Source organism: Bos mutus, chromosome 8, assembly GCF_027580195.1.
Source record: "Bos mutus isolate GX-2022 chromosome 8, NWIPB_WYAK_1.1, whole genome shotgun sequence".
NCBI lineage: Eukaryota > Metazoa > Chordata > Mammalia > Artiodactyla > Bovidae > Bos > Bos mutus.
The window spans coordinates 14,450,897-14,475,020 of record NC_091624.1 but is presented as its reverse complement, the minus strand read 5'-3'; the positions used below and the strand labels follow the sequence as shown (position 1 = coordinate 14,475,020).

The following is a 24,124-nucleotide window of genomic DNA, read 5'->3' as shown; positions in this document are numbered from 1 at the left end:
CTCTGGATTTCCTGAATACCCACAGTCCCTTCTTTTCATGATTGCTAAGGTACAAATGGGAAATAATGACTTGGTGTGTGTGCGTTGCGGGGGTGTGAGTAGAAGGGAAGAACTGAGCGTACTGTTTACCTGAGCGTACTGTTCCAAAACTGTGGCTGCATCGCTGTGTTTCCTCTGCTCAACTAGCTTTCCTGCAAAGACAACAATAAGCATTTGACTCTCACAGCTGGCTAAGATCAGCATTACCAAAACACAAGTGGAAGTGGTTTCAGTGGTACTATTTAAATCAAAATGGTCTCCGACATATTGGAGACTGAGCTCTGCAGAGCATACACTCAAAATGAGCTGCTTTAAAATAGCATTTACAAAAGTGTTCCCCAAGATTGTTCAAAGAACAATGAAAGGCAGGACCAAGAAACCATTCTCAGGTCAAGCATGTTTGTGAAGCACTGGGTAAGACAAGAGCTGACCATTCTTTTGCTGACATACTTCATTAGTATGTCTAGAGGTGTGTGCTCAGTCATGTTCAACTCTTTGCAACCACATGGACTTTAGACCGCCAGGCTCCTCGATCCATGGGATCTTCCAGGCAAAAATACTAGAGTGGGTTGCCATTTCCTCCTCCAGGGAACTTCCTGACTCAGGGATCTAACCTGTATGTCCTGCATTGGCTGGCAGATTCTATACCACTGACCCACCTAATGCATTATGTCTTTTTTTGCATCAAGCAAAGTATTAATACTTTGTGAATTTCTATGAGAGATATAGGCAGGAATACCAGAGTCCTATCCTAAAGTGGCAGTTAAAATCTAAATTTAGCATGGAATATGAAAATCACATATAGTCAAAATCATTCAGGAATAAATGCTTAAAAAGGTTTCATATGGAAACTGACCTAGCATTCTCACTGATCCATTTCTTCCTCTAATAGGAAGATGCTGCTGTTGCCTTGGTTGAGCACTAGATGGGGGTGGTTGGCATTTGTCAGGAACGTGGCAGTATCTCTAGATTTGAGAATCACTCTTGGTCCAGCTGAGTGGGAGTGTGTCTTGATGAGAGGCACATAGAAACCGAAGTTAACTAAGGGGCTGGCAGATTCATGTCTTCTATTTCATGCTAATTCCAGGGCATATTATCATTTACAAAACCAGGAAGAGTCACCGCCACTAAACAGCTATCTTTTCTCTCTTTTGGTGACTTGTGTAAACTGCCTAAGTTAAATGTACAAATGAAGTGACTCCACCTTGTAACAGTTCCCAAAAATCTTTGGCCACTCTCTTCTCCACCTTTTTCTGCTAAACATCTGGAAAAACTAGGTATATTGCACTATAAGGCATGAAAAACAGGAAGCTAAGAGTCACAAAAAATGTAAGATAACAGACCCCAAGAACAGAGCTGGAAAGTATAAGCAAATAACAAGTTTCTAGAGCAGAAGTATCAATGGAGCCAGAATGAAGAGTTTTAACAGGACTCAAATAAGGACTTCTCAATACTTGTAAAAAGACTTCAGCTTGGAAATTGAAAGGGCTTATAGAAGAGTCTACAGAACCAATATGCTGAGCTACCAGGGAAGCCCATCTAATAACCAGAAAATGCCAGAAAAAGAAAAGTCATAATCTCACACTTTTTAATCCCAAGGGGGGAAAAAACAAAGTGAAATAACGAAATAGAATATGTTCATACGTTTAAGAGGCTATAATTTGAAATTTTTCTCAGGACTGTTTTGGGGGAAATCACAACTATTTACAAGACTCTTGAAAAATAGGGGGAAAATATACCAGCCACTCACTTCAAACATGATCGAAAGGGCCAGCGCCCCACCTGTCTCTCCTGGGCGCTCTGGGTGCCACTCCACTCTAAGAAACCAGACTCTGCAATAGCTTTGCCTCTGGTTACACACCCCGAAACAGCTAAACTGGCTCTGCTTTCGGACTGCTTATACATTTGGCCTCATTTCTGAAAACCGCCATTATGTTTTCGTTTTCCAACAATCTACTGTCTGTATTTGAATGGCTCCATCCCAAAATTCATCTTTACATTCTTATAGGGCACCTGGCTACCCAGCTACACTGTACCAAGTGTACCTATAAGGTGTGCTGCTGCTACTGCTGCTAAGTCGCTTCAGTGGTGTCCGACTCTGTGAGACCCCATAGACGGCAGCCCACCAGGCTCCTCCGTCCCTGGGATTCTCCAGGCAAGAACACTGGAGTGGGTTGCCATTTCCTTCTCCAATGCATGAAGTGAAAAGTGAAAGTGAAGTCGCTCAGTCATGTCCAACTATTAGCGACCCCATGGACTGCAGCCTACCAGGCTCCTCTGTCCATGGGATTTTCCAGGCAAGAGTACTGGAGTGGGGTGCCATTGCCTTCTCCGTATAAGGTGTGAGTTTCAGTGAATGAGATGGAGAAGGAGGGTTAGCCAAGTCATTGCCAACTTAAAGTTCAGTGTTCCTGGGACTTCCCTGGTGCTCTTGTGGCTAAGACTCTGCACTCCCGATGCAGGGGGGCCAGGTCTGGTCCCTGTTCAGGGAACTAGATCCCACATGCCACGACTAAGACCTGCAGCATCCAAATAACTAAAAATATTAATAAATAAATAAGTATTAAAAAAAAGGTTAAAGTGTTCTCTTATGACTCCAGCTTTTCCCTTCCCCGAGGACTGGAACACAGACATGGACAAAATCCAACTTCAACTACTGCCGAAAAGACTGCAGATCTGCACTGTGGGAAGACCTGCCAGAACTGCGAGACAGAGACGTGAGCTGCTTTCCCTGTCATGCCGTCGTATCTGGGGACTCTTGTAGCAGTTCAACTTTTACTCTACCTAGTAAGCCATTTCAAATTAATTTTTATCAGTGCCTTTTTGGGGGCATCAACGTGGGCTGCCTTACAGGTATTTGCAAAAATTCCAAACGAAACCAAAGAAACACAAACGCTTAGGGAAGTTCTTGTTTGGGAGAACCTTAACGACCGTGTTTACCTGCCAGAGTCCTGCCCAGGCCAGCCAGCTGCTCTGCGGTCAAGTGAAGCTGGGCCGCTGCACAGAGCGCTTGCTGCCAGCTGCCACAAGCCAGAAAGGCGCTGAGAGCTTTCTCGTGAGCACCACAGCGGGCGAACACGAGCCCTGCCGGCTCATGGAGGTGCTCCTGCAGCAGGCGTTCCCCGTAAGCAATGCTGATGTCCTGGGACAGGAGGAGACACAGGGTCAGTGAGGAGAGGTGGTAACTTGTTCTCTAAGTCTCCAGGGAAGGCTGTCTTGGTCATTTTACTTGAAATTCCTTGGAATTACTTAGAAAAACCCTGTGGATGACTAGTGAATTCAATCTTTTTTTCATTCAAAACCTTACCGAGGATATGCTGTTTGTTCATCCAACAAATAATCAGGGCAGTGGGAGTAACACAGCAATGCAAAAAATATAACAAAGGAAAAAAAAAAACCAGCCAACCAGACATAAAAAAACACTAACGAGAACCATGATCAAGCTACTGTTATGATGGTGAATGAGAACATACTTAATAAACCTGATATGGTCAACAATATAATGGCAGACAGTGGTAAAGGGACAGAGTCATGGGAATTCTATTTCAGAGGGCTGTGAGGAGAAGCCGTGTGGAGAGTTAAGGGAGAGTATTCTGTGCCAAGAGCACAGAAGGCACCGTGGCGATCAGGCAGGAATGGGTATGGAACACACAGGTCGGAATAACAAGGCCAGTACGACTGAAGCAGAGAGTGCACAGGAGAGGAACAGATAATGAACATGAGAGCAAAGAGGCGGCCTTTGGCCAAATTCTCTGTTCCCCAAGCTCAGCATTAGGCAGGGAAACAGAGGGAAATAACATGGGGTCCCTGCCCCTAAGGGAACCCACAGCCTGGTGGGGGAAAAAAATCAGTACATAGCAGATTGATAAATGCCATCCCTAAGGCAAGAATGAGGTGTGCTGGGAGCTCAGTGTCTGGCACCTCATCCAGGAATGGTTTTCTGGCAGAGGAGAATAGAGTTTAGAAGGACAAGGAGGGCTAAAGGACAGGGAGGTAGAGGGCTGGCAGAGAAAGCCAATGCTCAAGAGGTGGCCGCACAGCAAGATCTGTGCAATTTGTGGACAAAGTGAAAATGTTGCTGATGATGGCATGGGCTCCACATCGCAGGTTCTCGGGCAAAGTGCTTCCTTATTTAAAAACTGTGCACAACACCTATCAGGCTGTTGTGAGAATTCATGTAGCTGACAAGCGGAGTATCTAGCATGTGAGTAAAGCTAAACAGATGTTTGTTTAAACAAGTAAACCAAACTTTATGCAGAATTATATGGGAAAGATGCATCAGGATGCTCAGTGAGGTTGGGCTGGAGGGGGCAGGATGGAAGCCCCCAAAGCATTTCCGATGCGGATCCAGCGACAATGCCTAGGTTTCTGACCTGGGCAACCTCTTTCCAAGAGGAATAGGTGAGGGCCATTCTCTCAGATAAGAAGTTTAAGATAAGAGTAATTAGTTTGAAGATTAACTTTGAAACCAAGGAAAGTGTCAGGGACACAGGATCCTCATCCCTTTCCAAATGAAGCACAAAGCAAAATCAGGAGCACTCGTTCGTTTCACGTGTTACACACCTTGTACTGTTGCGAGTTCGGTGGGTAGAGCTTCAGAGCTTCGTTATACAAGTTCTTATCTTTTATTAAGTTTAAGCATTCTGGGAAGTACTCCGGTCCTACAGGAGTAAGATTCACACACACACAAGCTTAAGACTGGAGAAGCATAATGGATTTCATCTCTACCACTGGTCCTTACATAAAACCAACAAGGGAGCTTTTTAAGACCTGCATAATTAGAGTATCCAGAGAAATGGAATGCAGGAATGTGAACTTTAATGCACACCACTGCAGATTCTGAGATTTAAGAAGCACTAATTGGGATCAGAGTTCTGCTCAAAAGGAATTTTATGCGGCCCCTGAGAAATGACCACCCAGCCCAGTGTTTTCTCAACCTTCTTAATAAGAATCATCTAGGGAGCTTATTAACCATATACACACGCCTGAGTCCCAGCCTAGCCCAGATGAACCTGATTCTCCAAGGAACACAGACCTGAATGCAAGCACCTCAGGCGACTCTTCTCGACCCTGCCTCGGCCATCAGGAAAAAATCATGAATACGGAAGGCCGAGGTCCCAGCATCAGCCAGGCATGGGTGAAACGACCACCCGGCATCGTGCCGGTTCTACTTCATACAACTGCCAGTCAGAACTGTGTCTTTCAGGGCACAGGAGCCATGGCCACTCGGACAAGCTGGGTCTCCTCAGGGTGTTTGCATACACCATGAGAAGAATGAAGCATCAACCAATTATGATTTTGAGACACGGAGTGAATTTCAAAGGTGATCACTTGACTCAAAAGGATCTGAGCTATGGGGCTCCCCGAGTTCACTCAGAGACATCTGCTGTACCCTCAGCTTTTCAAAACTGACAGTTCCCCGAGTTCACTCAGACATCACTGTACCCTCAGTTTATAAAAACTGACAAAAATCAGGTCTGCAGCCACAGTTGTTAACATTTTCAGGTGTGGAAACTGAAATCAGTCTGTCTCAACTAACATTCGATTTCAATTTGTACCCTACCAAAGAATATTTGAACAGAAATAAATATACTAACTCATACTTACCACATTTGCTTAGGTGGCCAATGGCTTTTTCATATCGCTTCAAGTGTTTATCTATAGTGAACCGCTGATAATTCATTTCCATTTTCTTAAGTGTATTCAGAAATGGAAGATATTCTTTGGGATCCTAAAAAAAAATTTTTTTAAAGGATAATTTTAGTGCCTGTGATAATATTTACTTTTAAAAATAAAAATATATAGTAATTGTAGCAATAAATCCAAAGCTACAGCATTTTCAAAATATGTGAAAGCTAAATTGTTAGTTGCTCTGTCATGTCCAATTCTTTGCAAACCCATGGACTGTAGCCCACCAGGCTCCCCTGTCCAAGAAATTATCCAGGCAAGAATACTGAAGTGGGTAGCTATTTCCTTCTCCAGGGGATCTTCCTGACCCAGGAATTGAACCTAGGTCTTCTGCACTGCAGGCAGACTCTTTATACCATCTGAGCTAGCTATCACAGAAGCCCTCTTCAAAATACGTAGTATATTAATATATTAATTATGTAAAAAATCAAACTACATAAAACCACATTTGGAAAAAATGCCTTAACATATGGGTGTTCTTAGTTTTCACTCTGAATAATAATGACTAACTCTTAGCTTAATCTCACAATACCAATTGTTTCATAGGTTAATAAGGAAAACAAGATTCCCTCATCCTGGGGAAACTTAAAATCTAGTAGAGGAGATAGACTGGTACATCTGGTAGGCACTGGGTGTCATAAAAGCACATAGGATGGCCATCTCATTCAGTCCCTGGATGCTGGGCAGGGAGGCACCAGCAACAGTTCACTGAAAAAATGTCACCTGGGCATCCTTCCACCAAGATGAGTGAGAATCAGCCAGGTGAACAGAGAGGATGAGAGTGCTGGAAGCGCATGGGCCCAGGGGAAACAGAAGTCATGCCACCTGCAAAGGTATGTGGCAGTTGGGAGACAAAAGCACTGCCTCGCATCCACTGCAGAGAAAAGGGGATAACATCAAGAGGTGAGAACTGAGAGATACACAAATATCAGATCACGGAGGAGATTTTAAGCATGGAGCCTCTGAACTTCTTCCTAGGGGGAAGGTGGAGCCCATGAAGGATTGTAAGCAGAAGAATGGGGATCAAATTTTCCTCTTTGGGAAGGTCATTCCGGCAAGAGCAAAGAAAGGAATGATAGGGGCTGAAACTGAGGGTGTTAAAAAAAAAAAAAGAAACAGATAAAAAATGTGCAAACCAGAGGTGCTCAAACTCTTGGACCATAGCATGGCAAGGTGAGACAAAGAGGCCTCGAACCCTTCTATTCTCCAGGTTCCCAGTTTCCACTGGAAAAAGATGCTGCGTGATAAAGCTGGACTGGAATATAAATCACCTGCTGTATTTCCTTTATAAGAGCAGAATTTGTTCTCATTTTCGCCTGTACGCTTGAAAACAATCAAATGGCTTTATTTCAATTGTTCAATCTAGCAATCAAAACACTCTGATAAGCCAGAACAGTGACAGAGGATGACCCTTAAGTATGGACCCTGGAGACTGGCAGATATGCCTGGAGGCCCGCACTCACAGCTTTAACTTCCGCCCAAACTCTGCACGTCAGGAGCACTGCTTCACACTCTCACGTTCGCATCAACAAAAATGCTAACTATGTCGAAGGAGTAACTCCACATACCTTCTGTGACTTCTCAGCTACCATGAGGACCAAATCAAAGTCATAGGTCCCAAGAGAATGGTCATATAATTCATTAACATCTACCAGAAGCAGCAAATATTTCAGGGCCTCTTCGGCACTCACAGTGTCAGGGACTGGTGGAGCATTTCCTGTCGGTGTATGAGGAAACAACAGAACAAAATCATTTGGGGGAGAAAACCCATACACCTAGCAGCATAACCAAAAAGAGAAAGTAACACATTTTCCTGACAGAAGTAGACACTAGACAGAAAACAGTCCTTTGACGATTTGGTACATGCTTTGTAGGGTAGCACCAAAAAACAACAGACCCAGGTTTTAAAGTGGAGACCAAAAGGCCACAGTCTGAATTGGTGATGTGGTGCTGGTCCTGGTCAGGGCTACCTCCCGAAGACCGAAGACGCGATGTCAGTCAGGGCCCCAGTACACACAGACTGTCAACATGTCTCTACCTTGAAGTTCGTGTACCTTCTGCAGTGCAATCTCCAGCTCTGGGGTCGTTTTCTTCACATGAGAGGTGAGTATTGACAGGCAGTACCTGCAGTGTAAGCGAAGGACAGCACAGTAAGAGCGATGAACAAGCTGAAGAGAAACTACTACACACTTCTGTTATTCAAAAGATGCCAACTCATGACAGCACACGTACTTGTGAGGGTTTATGTTCTCCATGGCTGCTCTCATAGCATCGCAGATAAGGTCTACTTTTTTCTCATCAGGATCGCTGGACAGTGGAACAGTGCTGGGAACTGGTGGAGGATACATGGTCTTTGTAACATCTTCTTCCCTAAGATTAAGTGTGTATTAAAAAGTCACAAACCAAACATATGTCCCAGCTAGCAAACTACTAACACATATATTGGAGTGTTGATGAGATAGTAAATATAAAATAACAAAATAAATAAAATAAAAAAATAATAAAAATGGCTTTTGGAAGGTAGTTAATTCTAAAAATAGTCATATATAGTAAAAAGTGGAGAAACTGAGAAATGAAACATATCCACAGAAGACTTAAATGGTAATGTTTATAGCTGTTACATTAATATAGCCCCAGACTGGGTCTAGTACAGGTGTCCACTCACAGAAGAATGAAGAAATGAGCTGTAGCATGTTTATACTATGGCATACTGTGCTTCCCTGGCGGCTCGGGTGGTAAAGAGTCCGCCTGCAGTGCACAAGACTCAGGTTCGATCCCTGGGTCGGGAAGATCCCTGGAGAAGGGAATTGGCAGCCCACTCTAGTACTGCTGCCTGGAGAATTCCATGGAGAGAAGGGCCCGGTGCCCTACAGTCCATGGGGTCACAAAGAGTTGGACACGATTGAGTGACTAACACTTTCACTCTCTTTCTTTTTCACGGCACACTACTGAGCAATTAAAAAGAATAAACTAGTGATACATGTGAAAGCACGGGATGAATCCCCAGATAACATGCTGAATGAAAGCAGCTTTATTTACACAGAAAGTCAATACTAGGTATACAATTCATTTCTATGAAGTTCCTGAACAGGCAAAATTGATCTTCAGTGAAGAACTCAAAAAAGCAGTTGCCAAAAGGGTGGGGAAAGAATAAATGGGAAGGGATCTGGAGGAACTTTCTGAGAAGGAAATGTTCGCTATCTTGATAGGGGCCAGGACGGCATGGAAGCATACATTTGTCAAAACTCAGTGAACGGTACACTTATAATCTGTGCATTTCGCTACAGATAAATCTGACATGGAGGGGGTGGGACCCTGTACACAAAGAATGTACTCTAGTTAACGTTACACAGGCAAAGTGGATTTATGTCTACAATTACCTTGAAATTTGTTTAAAATAAAGATGGAATGGTGGATGGACAGATGGTAGATAGTGATAAAGCAAATACAGGAAAATATGAACCGTAGAATCTAGGTGATGGTACAGGAGGCTCGCTAGACAACTCTCTCAACTTCCTTACATGTTCAAAATTTTTCATTTAAAAACTTAGATAAAAGTCATTGCAGAAAAAGAAGCCATTTATTTCAATTAATAGTTTTTATATGTATACCTAAAGATAATGACAAAGAATAATTTTCAGGACATGTTTTAAAGTCTCAGTTTTAAAAAGAAGGGAAAAGAGTAAAAATCCAGTACATGTGGCATCTAAGAGTTAGAGATTTAAAAAACTACACTGAAAGTAAATTTTCTCCTCTGTTTATCTGTTTGATTTCCTTAATCAGAAAAGAGAAAATTATGGATATGATATTCATGATTATTCAAAATACTTACTTCAATTCTGTGAAAAATAAATTAATATGATTCACAGAGTCTATCTGTCTTATGAAGGTTTCCACATTTTCAAGAAACACCTACCCAAAAAAAGAATAAAAAAAAGAACAAAACATCTTAGTTCAGATCATATTAATTCAAGCCTAAAGTACACTATGATAAATATCAGATTTAGAATGTTACCTTAGGGTTGTGATCGTGAATCAGATTGAGATTAATTCTCAGTTTTCTCATGCATTCAAATGCTTCTTTAAACATAAGTCTGGAGAAAGACAGAAAATGGAGAGAAGGGACATTTCACAAAAACTCAGCTCCTTGGACTCAGCACATTTTCATAAGGATATAAACCAGTTAAAATTAAGACTACAGCCCAACTACTACTGGATTTCTGCTCTGAAATCATGGAATGAAAAAAAATCAGGCACTTGGTTCATTTACCTTCCTAAATGGTGTGACGACTTAGCCATCAAGGCCATCTGAGGACTTGATCCCCACACACTCACACAAGAAAATCTTTATGGAACTCAGGGCTACCTTCTTTTTTAACAAAATGTTAGTAAACATCTATCTTTCCAATATAAACTTTCCCCCAAATTCAAAGATGCAAACAATGGATCATTTCCTTCACAACAGTGGCTCACGTATTTTGGGGTCATAGGTCTTTTTATAAGTTTGCTGAAAGCCTTGGACTTTCTGCCCAGATAAATACACAGATACAGGATAGCGTAAAATTGCCCTGGGTTCACAGGCCATCTAAAGCCCATATGGATCCCCTTGGGCTAAGAAGCTGTTTCATACCATAAGCCTCATCATTCCTTCTGCTAGGAATGTCTTCTACACCATACAATTTAAGAATCTAACTGGCAAAAGAAGAAAGCCTATGAGGATCTGATTGAAGATATCTGAAATGAAATAAATACTTTTTAAGTTTTAAAAAATCTTAATAGAACACTTGCTGCCTTCACACATAAGTCATAACAATAAGCTAACTAATCATATACACGGTACTTACTTGTCCAACCACTTTCGAATCTGAGCTAAAACCAGGGCTCGATGATGAACAACTTCTAAGTTTCCCCTTGGCATCTTAAAATAAATAAATCAAATCAATAACAGGTTTTATTAAACAGAAAAAATTTAAATACCCAGGATATACAACTTTACCTAACTCTTCTTCGAGAATTAACACAGCACTGTAAAATGAGCATACTTTTGGCAAAATCTAGTTGTGCTCAAAATTTACTTTGACTTTTAAGAAGTTTCCCTTTTAGCCTTACTGGGAAGAGCCTGTTTTAACACTACTTTGTATAAAGCTAATAGAGAATTTAGCAAGGAAAGGCTTATAATAAATTAATACAAATGATAAAACATAATCCGCCAGAACTGTCTGGTATTTATTGCCAAATGACAATCAGAAACACAGTCTGAAAAATCAATGTACCTGTAATATAAGCTTTGTGTCTTGAGGCACAACAGTGACGATGCGTGAACCCCTCTCCACCTTCCGCAGAGACTCGCCATTAGGCACGTGGCTGCTGCTCAGACCTGCCTGCAATGCTAAAGACACCACAGACCAAGCCTTGAGAATTACTGTCACGACAAGCTACTTTCCATTAACTGCAGCTGAAACAGCACATTATCCGAAGGAGAAGGAAGTGATTAATAACGAAGCTGGATTGCTCTGTCACTCAGCCTTAAGACCATCAGCCTTTCGGATAAACAAGTTCATCCCAGGATCTTGCCCTCTCTTACAGAGCCCTCATGCATGATGCACAAACAACTTCTCAGCTGACATGGAAGCCAGTGGGAGGACTGGGCAGTTTCTCTCTGTCTTAGCTTTACGGGTACACTACAATCACATCAGTCAAAGAGTCCATTTCCGAGTTAGAAGCAAGAAAACAAGTGGCTTACTTCTTTCTTAGTAACAGAACTGTGTGCACGCACACACACACACATAGGGGAGGGGGTGCGAGGAATCGAGGAAAAACTGCAGCCGATTTCCTACAAACCCCAAGACAGAGTCCTTCAGATGTACAATGGAGGGTGCCCACAAAGAAGACTGAGGATATCGCCAGCTTGCCATCTACACAGTAATTCAAAGTAAAATATGAGTTATGTTAAGAAACTTCCTGAAAATTTTTTTATCTCAGGGTATGCTGCTTTAAGGAAGGACCTCCCACTCTTTGATAACTGGAGTGGAGTGATTTAACTGAGATACTGAGATAAGAGGCTAAGTAAATGAACTTGACATTTTCTCCAGTCTAGGACTCCAGGATAAAAAGCCAAAGTACATGACAAACATAAAAGTCGAGGAGACTTCAAAGGACAAATGATATTAGAAGAGAGACTATCTTCTATCTTCTACACTGAAAACTTACTTTTCAATGAAGCATCTCTCAGGCAAAAGCACTGGCAAGTATGAGAATGAGTCGTCACCAATAAAAACTCATCATATACAGCAAATGATGTGATATTTGATGCAACCTACAATAGGTCGGGCAGGCAAGGGGGAGAGTTAGTTATATTACTTAGAATCAAGATGGAAAAAGATCTAGCATCAAAACAAGCCATGCTACCTCAGTGTCATTGATGAAAAAGCGACATCTGTCAGTCAGACCAAGGATACATTCCTGCAAAAAAATAAAATATGAAATTACCAACAATTCTAACCAAACTGGAGCTTCCGTGGTAACTCAGTGATCAAGAATCCTCCTGCAATATAGGACACATGGGTTTGATCCCCGGGTTGGGAAGATCCCCTGGAGAAGGAAATGGCAACCCACTCCAATATTCTAGCCTGGGAACTCCCATGGACAGAGGAGCCTGGTGAGAGTCAAACTCAACTTAGCAACTAACCAAACTAGTGAAACCAAATTTTTTCTGTTATATGGTTCTACTGTCCTACGATTTCACATGTAAGTTCCTGTAATCGGGACTCAAGATGCCTAAGATGTGGTTGGTCCAGGCCAAAGTGGCCTATGATGCCATCCAATCCATCAGAAGCCTCAACATTTCTATGTCCTACACATCTCAAACATATCAGCTTTCACCCCTCACTGCCTCCACTCCAACAGTCACTTCCACTCTCATCCCTTTCAACATATTCCCATTGGGCAGCCAGGACAACCGTTCCAACCGTGAAGCACATCACATTACTCCCTGATTAATATCATCAACGTCTCAGTCTTTGTTAAGTGAGCAAATGCATATTCCTCTGCATCTAGCCACTGCTTCCATTAGGTTCCTTGAATAAGCTGAGCTCTAAGTTTATTTACAATATGCACAGTTCTTCCTCCCTTTCTCAGAGATGGAGCTTTCTTTCTCTTCACATCTCAGCACATATCCCACCACCTCCTAGAGACCTTCCCAGCCCACCAGAAGCTGGCCTCTGCATCCTCACAGCGGCCGTCCTCTCAGCCTCCATCAATCCGCTTGGTGCTCGACCTCTACACCCTGCTCACTGACTTCACTCTCCAATCAGAGGGGATGGCCATACCCATACTGATAGATTAAAACTTCCAGAAGGGCAGGAACTGGTCAGCAGTTTTGTTCTGTAACCACTGCATCCTACCTCCTCCACAATTATAGGCAATTCCAATATTTGATGAATAATAACTTACTCAATACCCATTTCAAGATTATATTTCTATTGTCCCCAAAAGTTACTTATAAGACTAACTTTGTTAGTTCTGTACATGTTCTGTTTTGAATGTTCTATACAACTGGGGATAAGTCTGCCAACTGCATTTTTTCTATTTTCGAATTTATACCTCCAAGGAAAGGAATCAACTAAGTGCTATTGACACATGCAAGGCAACCTCTTAAATCTACTTTGTAAACTGAGAAGCTGAGGTTCAGGAGAGTGAGTACTTCTCATTGTTGCCTTGAGATTTAGTGGATACTCAGGTCCACTTTCGGAGAAGGCAATGGCACCCCACTCCAGCACTCTTGCCTGGCAAATCCCATGGACAGAGGAGCCTGGTGGGCCGCAGTCCATGGGGTCGCTAAGAGTCGGACACGACTGAGCGACTTCACTTTCACTTTTCACTTGCATGTACTGGAGAAGGCAATGGCACCCCACTCCAGCACTCTTGCCTGGCAAATCCCAGGGACAGAGGAGCCTGGTGGGCTGCCGTCTATGGGGTCGCACAGAGTCGGACACGACTGAAGCGACTTAGCAGCAGCAGGTCCACTTTCAAAGCACACGCTCTTTCTAGTTAATGCTGTCAGCTCCTGGGCCACTGCTCTACGAGGTAAATTCTTCTGCCTCGTGTTCACTCACCTCTCCTCCAACCATGGCCAATTCAGTCTGCGTGCACGGATAAGGAAACTGAACAGGGAGCCCCTCAGGGTTCTTCCACGGTTCAACAGCCAGAGAAGGTGACTCTGCAGGTGTGGAAGATGAGGTTTAACAAAAGCTGATCTGCTCTTTGTAAAAAAACTCTCACATCAATGCTTGCCAGAACACTTAACACGCAATTTAAATCATTTTCCAAATGTGTTTTGGAAACTCCTGAGAATAATCCAGTTCATTGCAAGAGAAAATACAGGCAGAACATATCTGCTGATTCCACTCTATAGATAAGGTTTTCTAGGGTAGTTAAAAGACCTAATAATCAATGTGGCACTGGTAAGACACTCACAAGTATACGTTCTCAAGATTTACATATGTATATAAGTCATAAACATGCTTTCCCAACATCCTGATACTCACCCCAAAGGTACTTAAATATCTGGCCACCAGCCACCTGTAGGGCTACTGACTTGGTCTTGGGGTTGCAACACAGACTGATTATTACCCCGTCCACTGTCACAGATGAACTGAGAAGAGTGAAAAAAAAAAAAAAGGAGATGAAGAAAACATGAATAGACCATTCTTCTCAAAAGTACTGACAACTCATTGATTTTGCAAAACAGAAAAAGAAGCAATTTCCCTCTGGTGCTGCACTGCCTCATTCAATACAACATAGACATAATAAACATGTTTATATACATACTAACACATGTATGTTTATATACACACTACCAGATAAACTACTGCAAGCTCAAGCCCAGGTAATGCAATTACCTGTCAACATGAGAGTATTTTCCACAACGTCGGTAAGCCAGGTGTCTACACTGTGAGGTCATCAGTCCTATTCTGGCAGCAACTTATGCAACTTATTGTGAATCACAATTTGCTGCTTTCAGTAGACAATATGGTGTCAATATTTATCTGCCAATATTGGGTTGGCTAAAAAGTTCATTCAGGTTGTTCGATACCACTCTGCCCAAAACCTGAATGAGCTTTTTGGCCAACCCAATATAAACTGCGTTAAATAAAGCAGTCCATCTGTAGGAAAGTGAGCCTGTTCAGTATCACTATGGCTACTGTACTTATCCCTAGAAATCTGTGGGCCCCATTAATGTAAAGAAGGGAAACTGTTAATGCTATTATACTTTTTTCTGAGTCAATGAACCAAAAGTAGACATGTCTGAAAGGAAGTGGAAGTAGCGATAAAAGCAAGTGGTGCCAATGCTAATATACATTCAGAGTTTTTAACCAATCTACAAAAAAGCCACAAATTTGGAGAGGATAAATTATCTGTGAAGAAGTCAAGGGAATGGACTCTGGAGGTGCACTGCTGGGCCTGGATCCTGGCTCCACCTCCATTATCTCAGTAAGTTACTTCAACTGCTCTGTGCCTCAGCTGTAAAATGATCAACAGTACATGTCAGAGACATGCTGTGAAAAATAAGTGAGTTAACACAGGGAAAAGCACTTAAGAGTACCTCTTACAAAGCATAAGTTATAGTAAATGTTAACTATGAAGAGCTATAAGCTGATCGTGGGACTTTATCAAATACATTAATATTTTATATGAATGAAAGTCTTTTTTGAGAAACAGAAGTCAAAGCAGCAGAAATATATTTTAAATGACTTCTCACTTGCTTTACAGCAAATGCGATAATGGCATTTAACTTTCACAGGATAATGATAAAAAATTTCAAATTTTCTGTAGTAGATATATGCATAATTTAGGCATTTCTAATGTCAATTGCTCTGTTTTCTGAAGGGAGCCCTTGTTAAGTCTGTATGTAGCTAGAACATATTCTGCATCTAGACATATTCACAAAATTTTTTTAAAAATATGAAGCATCATCATTCAAAGATTAAAAGGTAATAACGCGCTGGAGTATGCTTCATGAGTACAATAAAGAAAGGTTCCTAATTTTGCAACAACGGTTTTCAGGATTTAAAGCTAATCAGTGAACCTTTAATTACATGTGAATCTAGGGATTATTATCAGTGTATGCGTAAGGTGCTGAGTTTTGACACTGAAAACCTGAGGATTTCTCAGAGCTTCCCAGACAATTCTGCTGCACAATAGGGCTTGCAATACAGAAGACAGCATTCATTAAATGAGACCTGTTAGGTGACAAAGATGCAGTGAGGAATCAAAATGAAACTGAGGGTCAGGGAGTTGTGAAATTTTAGCAAACAAAAATAGAGGAGACTTTCTAGTAGTACACGCAATCAAGTGCCAAAGAAAATTATAGAAGAGGAGGCTGGAAGTCACTACAGCCAAATAACTTTAACCCTGAATATTCATTAGGAGGACTCATGCTGAAGCTCCAATACTTTGGCCACCTGATGCAAAAGAGCCGAGTCACTGGAAAAGACCCTGATGCTGGGAAAGATTGAAGGTGGGAGGAGAAAGGGACGACAGAGGATGAGATGGTTGGATCACATCACCAACTCGATGGACATGAGTTTGAGCAAGCTCTGAGAGATGGTGAAGGACAGGGAAGGGCATGCTGCAGTCAATGGGGTCGCAAAGAGTCAGACATAACTGAGTCACTGAACAATAACATCATCAAAATGAAGTGCAAATGTAGAGATCTTATAATTGATGAGTTGCTAATTCTCCTAGGCTGCTAATTACTTTCTAGAATGTAAGTATAAGTTGAATTAAAAGTTTTAATACACCTTAAAAACATTTTGCCTCGTCTACTGGCGTTTGTGTTATTTTTTACCATTTTCTGATGCATTTTAGTCTATATTTTGACAGAGCTAAAAATAAGACTTAATGCTCTTGATAAGTGTGTGTACAAAAAGAAGCAATCACCCCTCAACCCTGCTTTCTGAATGCAAAAAAACCCTCAAAAAACTGCAATGCTCACAAAAGAAAAAAGCCTGTATCTATGTGCTTATTACCACGTGGAATACAGGGAATTGTAATACCTGATGTTGAGCTGTCCCTGCTTGTCGTCCGTCTCAGAAGGGGCCACAGTCAGATGGTGAATGGCAGACTGGGGGCCGGACTGACTGTGGCTCACGGCCAGGAAAACGTCTTCCTGAACCCAGGCGAGCAGGCTGAACTTCAGTGGGTTTACTTCTTCAGCTTCACTGTCCTCAATCGGAATTCTGTTTTAAATATTGAAGAATTTTCAAGCATGAATAAAATCTTCACGTCACTGAAGTTTTCCTAAATGGAGAATGCACTGCTTTCTATACAGTCAAATCCTAATTCTTTGGAGGGACAAAACCTAAGGTAATGCCCAATACTAGAAAATCCAAAAATAATAATGCTTACCTGGCGTAAGAATGTTTTTCTGCTATTTAAAATTGAGTTTCTTACACTCTGAGATTTTTAGATCTGAAGAAAGCACTTTAAGAAACTGATTACACAAGAAAAACTGATTGTACTAGGCCCCACGCGAATAAACGCCAGCAGTTTTTACTGTCGCCGTTCACCAGCATTCAGATATTCAGTAGATACTTAGGTCTCAGTTGAATGCATCTTTTCCTAAGCATCTCACAGCAAAATGACTAATTAGCTTAAGAGATGATTTCTCTGCCGCTAATGCCTTCCTCCTGTAGCATTTAAACACTGGCGGAGGGCCTTGTTTTTGCTACTTCACACGGGAACGCATGATGGCTACTTCCTGCCATTCCGCTCAAGCAGCAGATCTGGGTGCTCACTGCAGAAGCTGGGTTGCCAGCCTGACCTTCCTCCTCGGTCCGCTCTTCCTGGACTCAGGCACCCCACCGCAAGTCACCCCACGCAGGAGCATCCCCGCCTCTGGTTCTCACGACACTCTTCTGCCCGCCACACCCGAAAGCCTCCATACTTCTCTGGCAATCCTCAACCCATCTCTTTTTCAAGGTTCAAGATAAGTATTCATCGAATACACGCATATGTACGGCTGAGTCCCTTGGCTGTTCACCTGAAACTATCACAACATTGTTAATCGTAGCCCAGTACAAAATAAAAAGTTTAAAAATAAGTAAATAAAAAATTTTTTAAAAGGTAATTCATGCCCTTCATGAAATCTTCTCTAAATGACTTAGCGCTATCCTCCTCACAATTTAAAAAAATGAAACCATATTCTCAATTGCCTCGCACTTTCGAGTTTGTCTTAAATCTGTCCTCTATGTCTTTCGTCTGTGAAATGAAATCCATGTACACATTCTTTGAAAAACTACTAAGCATTACACAGTCAGTTCCCCAATCACAGAGGCTGGAAACATATTCATTTATTAAATATAACACATATATTTAAGAATTAAATAGTAAGTATTAAATTCAGTTATTTGTGCATTATTCCCCATTGATTTAGGAATAAATGCTCCCTAGGGAGACAAAGTAGTACAGTAGTTAAGAACATGGACGTATTAAATAGAATAGAATCACATTCTGGATTTTCACAGAAGTGAACTCATAACTTCTATATCCAACTGTTTATAGTATAGTTTCAACAGAAACATGCCTCCTGATTTCCAACCCAAGAGCCTCAAAACACAGCAACCGAAAGTTCTGCTGTAGGATGAGCAGAGTAGACACTGTGACGTCAGCCACACGCTAACAGTGTATGACTCCTCATCTGTGAAAGCAAATGTACTCTGCTCCATCATCTTCATCTCCATCTTTCCCGTGGGATTTTCCCTGGAGAAAACTCCCCAGGCGATGTTGGGGGAATGGTTTCTAAGTCAGCTTAAGACTTACACTCCATCATCACCCATCAGCATACATGACATTCAGATAACTGACTTCCCCAAGATGAAAAACTAGGGCCCAGGTGTTGTATCTATTTCTTGTTCCATTGAGCAACAGGCACAGGATAAGACAGTTAAAGCTGGCTGAGTTTAGGACAGAGGCTGGCTGCTCCTGTTTCCAGGGGGCCAAGATAACTAACAACAACCTACTTGTATCTTTTGTCCAGATGAGGCGTTCTAAGGGAAATTTTAAATCCATTTCCACCCACAGCTCCCAGTTTCACCGTAGAATCTATGCTTGGACTATCACCTAGGGAAAAATAAAGCAAATATTGTCATAGTAAACTACAAACATTTTTCCTGATATTATCAACATGAGGTCCTACATGTTAATGGGGTTCTAGAAGGTAATCCACTTCACAAATAATCTAGAAAATAACCACATCTCAAACTCTTTCTTAAATTTCTGCACCTTTCAGGCTGAGAATTCAAAACTTATTTGAAAACAAGGTTACCACAGCCATGCGCCAGTATAACTCATGACACGACCATAGAATTCACAAATCCCAGGTTTTTCCAGCACATCAGGAAACCAACTAGAAACAGCAGTGGACTGTGGAAGGACAACTAGACTAGAAACTGAAACACCGAAGTTGGGGTTCCCGCCCCTTTTTGCTCAAGCAAACTTCAAACCCTCCGGCATTCTGTTCCCTTGTCTATATAATTGGAAAACCCCACTCTGATACAGCTCCTAGGAAACCTGTGAGAGCAACTGGAAACGTGTGCAATGGCCATGAAAACTGCAAACATGTTAAGGATGTGATGAGACACTGTGTTATTTCTAGAGCTGAGTACTATTCTTAAGTAACTAACCCTTCAACTTCAATAAGGCAAAAGAACTGTTCTTAGCCAGAGTAGGACTGAATCCCTGCCCCCCAAACCCTACAGGTCAATCAAACAGCACAATAATAATGATATTAATTATAAACTTCAACATTTTTGGAAGCCCTAGAGTGAAGGCAACACCAAACTATAATTTGCTTCTGTGTAGGAGGGATGTGATTCAGAACATCCTGATAACACTTTCTGAACATACCACATTTATAAACAGAAATCTGGTTGCTGGCGTCTAGGACAGCGAGGTCGTTACTCTTTTCAGGGCGTGCCGAGAACATGACCTGATTCACAGAGTGCGGGAGCTGCAGCCGGTAGGTGCACATCGGAGGCGGAACCACACTCTGCCGGAAGACCGTCACCAGGACCCGGTCTGGGAGCAAGAGAAAGAGGGTTAGACGCATGCATGCTCAAAATGCAAAACAAGGCCATTTTTGAAAGTTAACGGTTGGTGTTTTCGTAATGAATTAGTTTAAATACACTGGAGGGGAGAAAAGCAAGTATCTGGGCTGTCGGTATCTGGCTATTATCAGACCTTGATGATAGGCCTGGCTACCTCCAGGCCTCGAGCAGTCCCATCTCTGGGTCTGGAGAGTCAGGTGCCAGGGACTAGGGCAAGCAGGTCAGGGTTCTAGCTTTAACCCTAGGCCTGCAAACAAGCCAGACTAAACCAAAATCCTTAAAGCACTTCCCAGTGCATGGATCTGGTGACAAGGCATATCTGCTTAAGTCCTCTATACAGAACGTATGACTGCAAAACCAGTATGGTGACTACTACATAGAACATAAATCAGCACACCAACTCACATCACAATCTTAGAAGCAAGCTTTCCTTTATGTCATCAGCAATAAATGAACTGTCTATTCAGGGGATTACGGCTTTCCCATTTCTTCCCCTTCAGTAAACAAACACCTTCAACCTAATTAAAAAACACCAAACCCATCCTTGAACTAAGTAGATGTCCATGACTTGAACTGAACATCCTGGAAAGGTATATAATTAACAAGCATTTATCAAAAAAACAAAGCAATGTAACAGAGTGCTGTGAGGGTCAAGGGCACGAAAGCAAGGCTGACATAGCAATGCCACAAGCTTACTGCAGTCTTCCTCTTGACCCAGGGTCAGAAATGTCAATGTCTTCAAAGTCCCGACAAGTAAATATGTAAAGGTCACGGCTGCAGTGCAACAGGGAGTTGGGGGAGGCAGGTCGAGAGGAGAGACTATGGTTCTCAGGGCAGTACACGCCTCACTGAAGGGTGTTCCCATTCAATCCAAACCAAAAGCACAAGTTTAAACAAAGCAAACAACCAGAATAAACAATTGAACAAAAATGCCCCAGTTCCAGTCAAACCACCACATCTCTTCAGCTCCTTACTTCCATCGATAACAGCCACATTTGCCATGTCACTCAGATTATCTCCCGAGCTCCGGTCAGTCGTCCAGTGCCAGTCATAGCAGAGGTAGTGCCAGCCTTGACAGAGAACGTGCAGCCGGTACGGGCTGACCGGGTCCCACAGCAGGGACACGATCTTGCTCTTCCCACAGGTGTCGAAGGGCAGACTTTGCTTGAGATACCAGTGATAGTTTCCAACAGTCCAGAGCTGAACTGCAGGGGAAAACGAGACGAAGGCCGTCAGAGGCAGAGGGCAGGGGGCCAGACTTCGCACCACTTGCTGGAGAGGGATGGGGATGCACTCTTCTTTTTCAAATGACCCTTTCTGCGCAGCCTCTTCGTTACGATAATAATATTAACAATAACTGTTAAAGCAGGACTTCCCTGGAGGCCCAGTGGCTAAGACTCTGTGCTCCCAATGCAGGGAGCCCGAGTTTGATGCCTGATCAGAGAACTAGAGCCCACATGCCGCAACCAAGACTTGGCAGACTCAACTAGATAAAAATAAACATTACAAGACCAGAGAAGTGAACATAAAAAAACTGTGAAAAGTACAGCTTTTCATGAGGATAAAATGTTAAGCATCAGTAAGGCCAGAAGCACACACGTTCATTCTTGCCTCTACCATCACACTTTACGATTGTTAGGATGGAAAGCTACCAAAACAGGACAGGGCCTTAGTGAGCTGTTTTTCCATAAAGACTTAGAAGAAAATTTGGCCATTAGATTAAAATACCCAACCCAAGAGCATGAGACTAGTATCACTATGTTGCATTATGCTTAAGATGTTTATTATTTTCTTCTAGCTGTTTTGCATGCAGTTAAATCCATGGGAGATTATATGCAATTACCCTTTTCAACATCTCTTAAAAGAACAAGACCTAAACCTGCAGGGTGCAGGAGGCAGGAAGAAGCTGGTCAAAGAGTATAAACCTTCAGTTATAAGTCCCAGGGATCTAATGTACAGTGTGGTGACTACAGTTAATAATACTGTATTATATACTTGAAAGCTGCTATGAGAGTAGATTTCATATGGCCTCACCATAACAACAACAAAAAATGATAATTCTATTAAGTGAAGATTGAATTAATCAACCTATTGTGGTAAACATTTCACTGTATATGCATGTATCAAATCATAATATTATACCTCCTGAATGTACCAGTTACATGTCAATTAGATCTCAACAAAGCTGGGGGGAAAAAAAACAAACACCTAATCATGTCACAGCCAACTTTTATTAAACAGAGAATAGCTATCATAAATGATAGTTCAGTCGGTAAAGAATCCGCCTGCAATGCAGGAGACCTGGGTTCAATTCCTCGGTCGGGAAGATCCCCTGGAGGAGGAAATGGTAACCCACTCCAGTATTCTTGCCTGGAGAACCCCATGAACAGAGGAACCTGGCAGGCTACAGTCTACGGGGTCACAAGAGTTGGACATGACTTAGTGACTAAATCACCACCACCACCATACATAAATGAGTATCTTAATTGTATTAAGAAATTTTTTTTCTTTAAGCATCTCCCTGATCACTAACTCTTAACTCAGCAATCACAGCATATCCAACCTAGTTCTTGAACCAGGTTATTATAAATACTTCCACCAAGCTTTAAGTTAGATCACACACTCATGTTCTGTAAGGACAGATATTGTGGCTCTTCTTGCACTAACACTTTCCCTGTGAGCAAATCACAGGGCCAGCCATTAACACCTGGTCAACCAGTGGTTCTCAACTCTGGCCGCACCTTAAAAAAAAATCACCTGGAAGCCCTTTTTAATAAAATTAAATATCGATGTATAGTCTCCACTATAACACACTGAAAGCAACTCTGAGATGAGGCCTGGACAGCATTTTTTTCCCTAAAGGTGCAGTCAGGGTCGAGAACTATTGTGGTGAATGAGTGAATGAATGAACTTCCAAATAACATTTCTGCTAAAGTTCTATTGATTAAAAACTTTCAAAGCCACGCAGAAAATAAATGAAAAGATTTATGGAAAAAAATGGTCAGCATACTGGTATTGATGACAGTGAAAAATTACAAAACTTTAAATGCCGAACAAAACAGGATTTAATAAACGGTAGCATAAAGCAATATATAGCAATTTAAAATAATACACATATCTGAAATGGAAATAGTTTGAGATACATTGTAAAAGCAAGCTAGAAACCTGTAGGTATCATAGCTACATATTTAACAAAAATGAGATTATAGCTATACATAAAACCTAGGAAGACAAGAAAATTTTAATAATTTATTGAGTGATAGAATTATGGAAGAACTTTTTTCTTCCATCTTTATTTTCTAACGTTTCCACATATTACATATATACTGAAAATAATATTTACAATTTGATTTACAATTTAAAATCTATAGAAGATTTTTACTTATATCTAACCTCATTTCTCTTTCACTTCCACAGTATTCTTTTGGCTAGCATTCTGATTTGCTACGGTAATATCATCCATGAGGAAAAAGCACTAATGACTTGGTTATCTGATACGTCAACTTGGCTAGGCTATGGTGTCTAGTTGTTTGATCTAGATGTTGCTGGGAAGGTATTCTGCAGATGTGATTAAACTTTCAAATCAGCTGACTAGATTAGCCTCCATAATGTGGACAGATCTCATCCAAAGAGTTTATGACCTTAAGGGCAAAACCTGAGGCTTCCCAGAGAAAAAGGAATTTTGCCCCAAGACTGTAACACAGAATCCTGTCCGAGTTTCCAGACTGTGGGCCTGTCTTGTCTCACAGATTCTGGACTCAAGACTGCAACATCAACTCTTCACTAATTTTCCAACCAGTCACCCTATCCTGATTCTACTTCTCAAGGGAACCCTGCCTGATGCATAACTGAAATCATCCCATGAAAAGCTTATCACATGAAATCATCCCATGAAAACTCCATAACCACTCCCTCATCTCCACCTCCCTGCTCAGTTGTCTTTGATCCATTACAGGACTAAGTAGATGGGACAAAGGAAACTCCACAGCCTACTACTTTCAACTACACTCTACGGGCCGAAGGCTGAGATATCGGTGCTGTCTTACCATAGGTTTTTAGAGACGAATTTTCTTCCCTCTGAAGTTCTTCCAGCCAAACTGCAAGCACAGTGGAATCTGCATTCCAGAAAAGGCCATTAACCTAGGAGGGGAAAAAAGACCTGTCACTGGCCTTAAACTAAATATTTATCTCAAAATCTTTATAGGAGCTAAATTTCCTACTCTCACAAGTCAAATAATTCCACACTTGAGTCGACCCCTAGCTGTAAATTATTAACCTATGGAGTTATT

At 41.8% G+C, this 24,124-nt stretch overlaps 1 protein-coding gene across 1 annotated transcript in view; it reads right to left on the bottom strand.

Moving 5' to 3' along the window:
* The window catches only part of ELP1 (elongator acetyltransferase complex subunit 1), a 62,581-nt gene that overhangs the window by 23,690 nt on the left and 14,767 nt on the right, over positions 1-24,124 (bottom strand). The window contains 20 exon segments of the mRNA XM_014477445.2: positions 130-191; positions 2,980-3,181; positions 4,603-4,700; positions 5,647-5,770; positions 7,296-7,444; positions 7,766-7,851; positions 7,960-8,097; positions 9,560-9,639; positions 9,743-9,821; positions 10,572-10,645; positions 11,001-11,116; positions 11,938-12,043; positions 12,136-12,189; positions 13,842-13,945; positions 14,274-14,380; positions 16,785-16,967; positions 18,750-18,849; positions 19,636-19,806; positions 20,810-21,040; positions 23,882-23,975. Of these exon segments, the coding sequence (XP_014332931.2) occupies positions 130-191; positions 2,980-3,181; positions 4,603-4,700; positions 5,647-5,770; positions 7,296-7,444; positions 7,766-7,851; positions 7,960-8,097; positions 9,560-9,639; positions 9,743-9,821; positions 10,572-10,645; positions 11,001-11,116; positions 11,938-12,043; positions 12,136-12,189; positions 13,842-13,945; positions 14,274-14,380; positions 16,785-16,967; positions 18,750-18,849; positions 19,636-19,806; positions 20,810-21,040; positions 23,882-23,975 (2,358 nt within the window).